The 2,670-nt window shown below is 41.5% G+C and overlaps 1 protein-coding gene across 1 annotated transcript; it reads left to right on the plus strand.

Moving 5' to 3' along the window:
• Nucleotides 1–1,446: 1,446 nt before the first annotated feature.
• On the plus strand, nucleotides 1,447–2,269 carry LOC110179392 (uncharacterized). Its single transcript, XM_020946919.2, has 2 exons — nucleotides 1,447–1,562; nucleotides 1,634–2,269. The coding sequence occupies exon 2, from the start codon at nucleotides 1,643–1,645 to the stop codon at nucleotides 2,216–2,218; it is 576 nt and encodes a 191-aa protein (XP_020802578.2). The 5' UTR covers nucleotides 1,447–1,562; nucleotides 1,634–1,642; the 3' UTR covers nucleotides 2,219–2,269.
• Nucleotides 2,270–2,670: the final 401 nt, after the last annotated feature.

The following is a 2,670-nucleotide window of genomic DNA, read 5'->3' on the forward strand; positions in this document are numbered from 1 at the left end:
TTATGTAAATGTTTTTGCACATAATTATGGTGTTTATTAAAGGGTACTTGATACAGATTTCTAGGGGTCATAGTTTAAGGCAGAGAGTTTGCCTAACCTTTTTTTTAAACAATTTACAATTGTGCAAACGTTTTATATATATATATATATTTTTTTTTTTTGGCTGACCACAGCAACAACAACCGTGTAGAGTTAATTATGCGCATATTTTAGATTAGAAGCAACAACAAGCGCAACAAAAAAACAATTCGCAACAATTGTGCAAAAAAAAATCATGCATTTTTGAGTGCGAAGCCCTAAAACTGCGCATGTAAATAATAAATTAAAAATTATTGCCAAACAGAAAGAACCACAAAGTGTGCACACACAGCACACACACACACACTGCCCATCTCCGTCGACATATTTCTCTGGATGATCTCCGATCTTGGATCTCGAATCTCTCATCCCCGATCTTCGGCAGCTCTAGTTCCATTTTCCATTTTCGCCTCTTTTGCGGTTGCTCCGTGGCATAAATATCCTCAAGAAGAAGCAGCAATGGGTTAAAACATAACAGCCTTAACCCCTTGGCACCCTTGCCGCCATTTGCTGCTGCTGGCAGGCAAAATCAAGGCGGGGCAGTCAAGTGTTAAATTGCAAAAGACATTTCCATTGTCGGCAATTGCGAAACGGAAACCCTAGACAAGAGACCCGAGACCCGCTGGGTGGGGTCTCCACCGATAATCTATACCCTATGGCCTATCCACTGGAAATAATCGATTGATCTCAATCGATGTCTTTGGGAGAAACTCAAGGTGCTGGCTAAGGAGAAACACTCCTTCTAAATGGTATATATATGGATTTTCATTACATCTTAAATACTTTATGGTTAAGTAACTTGTTGATCATGGTTCTTGAGACTTTAGGGATATTATATTATTACTTTCACTATATATATTATCCCTTTATAACCTTATCTTTCACTGTAGGAAGCTCAAACCAGGCAAGCGTTAAAGATCTCTCCCTCCTTCGGCTTGGGCTTTCTTTGGGCAGAAGCCCGACACACGTCTTAGCTTCGCTCCAGCGTCATAAGTACACATAGAGTAAGTGATCCACTCGAAGATCTTGCGGTGGCCCAGAACAAAAAGGGGAAAACACATCGGGTCTTGGCTGAAAACTAGTAACTTTGTCAGCAGTTTATGATGGGCGACTTGAATTACCATTGCAGAGAGAAGCAGTCCAAGCCGAAGCCCAAGCCCAAGCTAATTAACTCTCAATGTTGTAGAACTCTGTAGAAGTCCATCTCGGAGGCTACCGTGTGATAAGGGGGGAACTCTTGGGTGGTCCCGTCCTGCAATCCTAAGCCAGAAAGGAAAGACGACTATTCATGAATGGAGATCGTTTTATGAATCGATGGAGAAAAGTTAAGCGAACTAAATATAGTTCAAAGTTGACCCATTTATATTAGTTTTAAATATCATATACGTTCGACTTTCCTGTCACCTAAACTATCAAGTGAGAGTGCCAAAGTCCAGTTCTCAGTGTTTTTTAAGCTTTCAGCTTTGTCACACAAAATTTAAAAAGTAAATTTTATTTTTCAGTTTCAAAATTGACAAAAATCTTTGTACCCAGTTATTCTCTTGACTATCTTTAGATTTCTAAGATGCCCACAAGAAGCCGCAATGCTAACCCTCGACACTGGAAAATGAGTCTTACCGCCGGCAATGTTGGCATCCTTCTGCTGACATGGAGCGTTCTCTTACGGTATGGGATCCCTTCCGACGAGCAGGAAGGGACCTCGACGAAGTCCAACGAGACCCTGGTTTGCCACCTGATGATGTCAACCGATGTTACCGTTATTGCCCTGCGAGGACCCATCGAACGCGAGTTGCAAGAGCTCCAGAGGAATGCGGCATGCCCATCGAAAGTGTACCTGGTGAATGACAGTGAGACCGCCTGCGAGATGTACAAGATGTTGCAAGAAGAAGATTTCTGTGGCGACACGACCATGTTGCCGTTTGAGGACCAGTGCGACTTCTCCATGCCGATTCAGTGCAACATATGGTTGGTCTATGTCATCCTTTTGATCCTGGAGACCTACATCCTGAACGAGTACGACGAGTGGGATCCTTTGGCCCTGCTGGCCCTTCTGTCGATCATCTACACCATGGGAATGATTGCAGTTTCGGTAAACCGAGTCCCGGATCTCACTATCAACTTGTGGGTGATAAACAATTAAAATAAGCATTTAGTAAATTTATAAGGAGAATAAACGTTTTTGACAGAGAAATATAAGTTTTATTATCATTTAGTTTATGATGTCATCGAGTGTATTTCGTCAATATCAACGCATTTAACCTTTAAATTAGCAAATCAAATTTAATATGGGTGAATCAGTCGATGAGTAGAAAACCTCTTTGATGAGCATTACGCATAAAGTTCATAAAAAATCATCGGGGGATAAAGCTTACTTTTTTGAGAATCGCCAAGAGAGGCGATTGGCCATCTCTACTCCCTCCATCCCTCTCCCTCTCTCACTCTGGAATATCTTTCTATCTTGCTTTCTTTCTTTCTCTAAAAAGCAAAACAAAGAAACAACGGAACAGAGCCCCCTAGCCTCCTGTCCCTTTTCACCCGCTGTATCTCTTTTTTTTTACTCAAGTATCGCAATAAGCTTAAATAATGCCACAA

The sequence above is a fragment of the Drosophila serrata genome, unplaced genomic scaffold (genome assembly GCF_035046125.1).
Source record: "Drosophila serrata isolate PLE 108 unplaced genomic scaffold, ASM3504612v1 contig_12, whole genome shotgun sequence".
Classification (NCBI taxonomy): Eukaryota; Metazoa; Arthropoda; class Insecta; order Diptera; family Drosophilidae; genus Drosophila; species Drosophila serrata.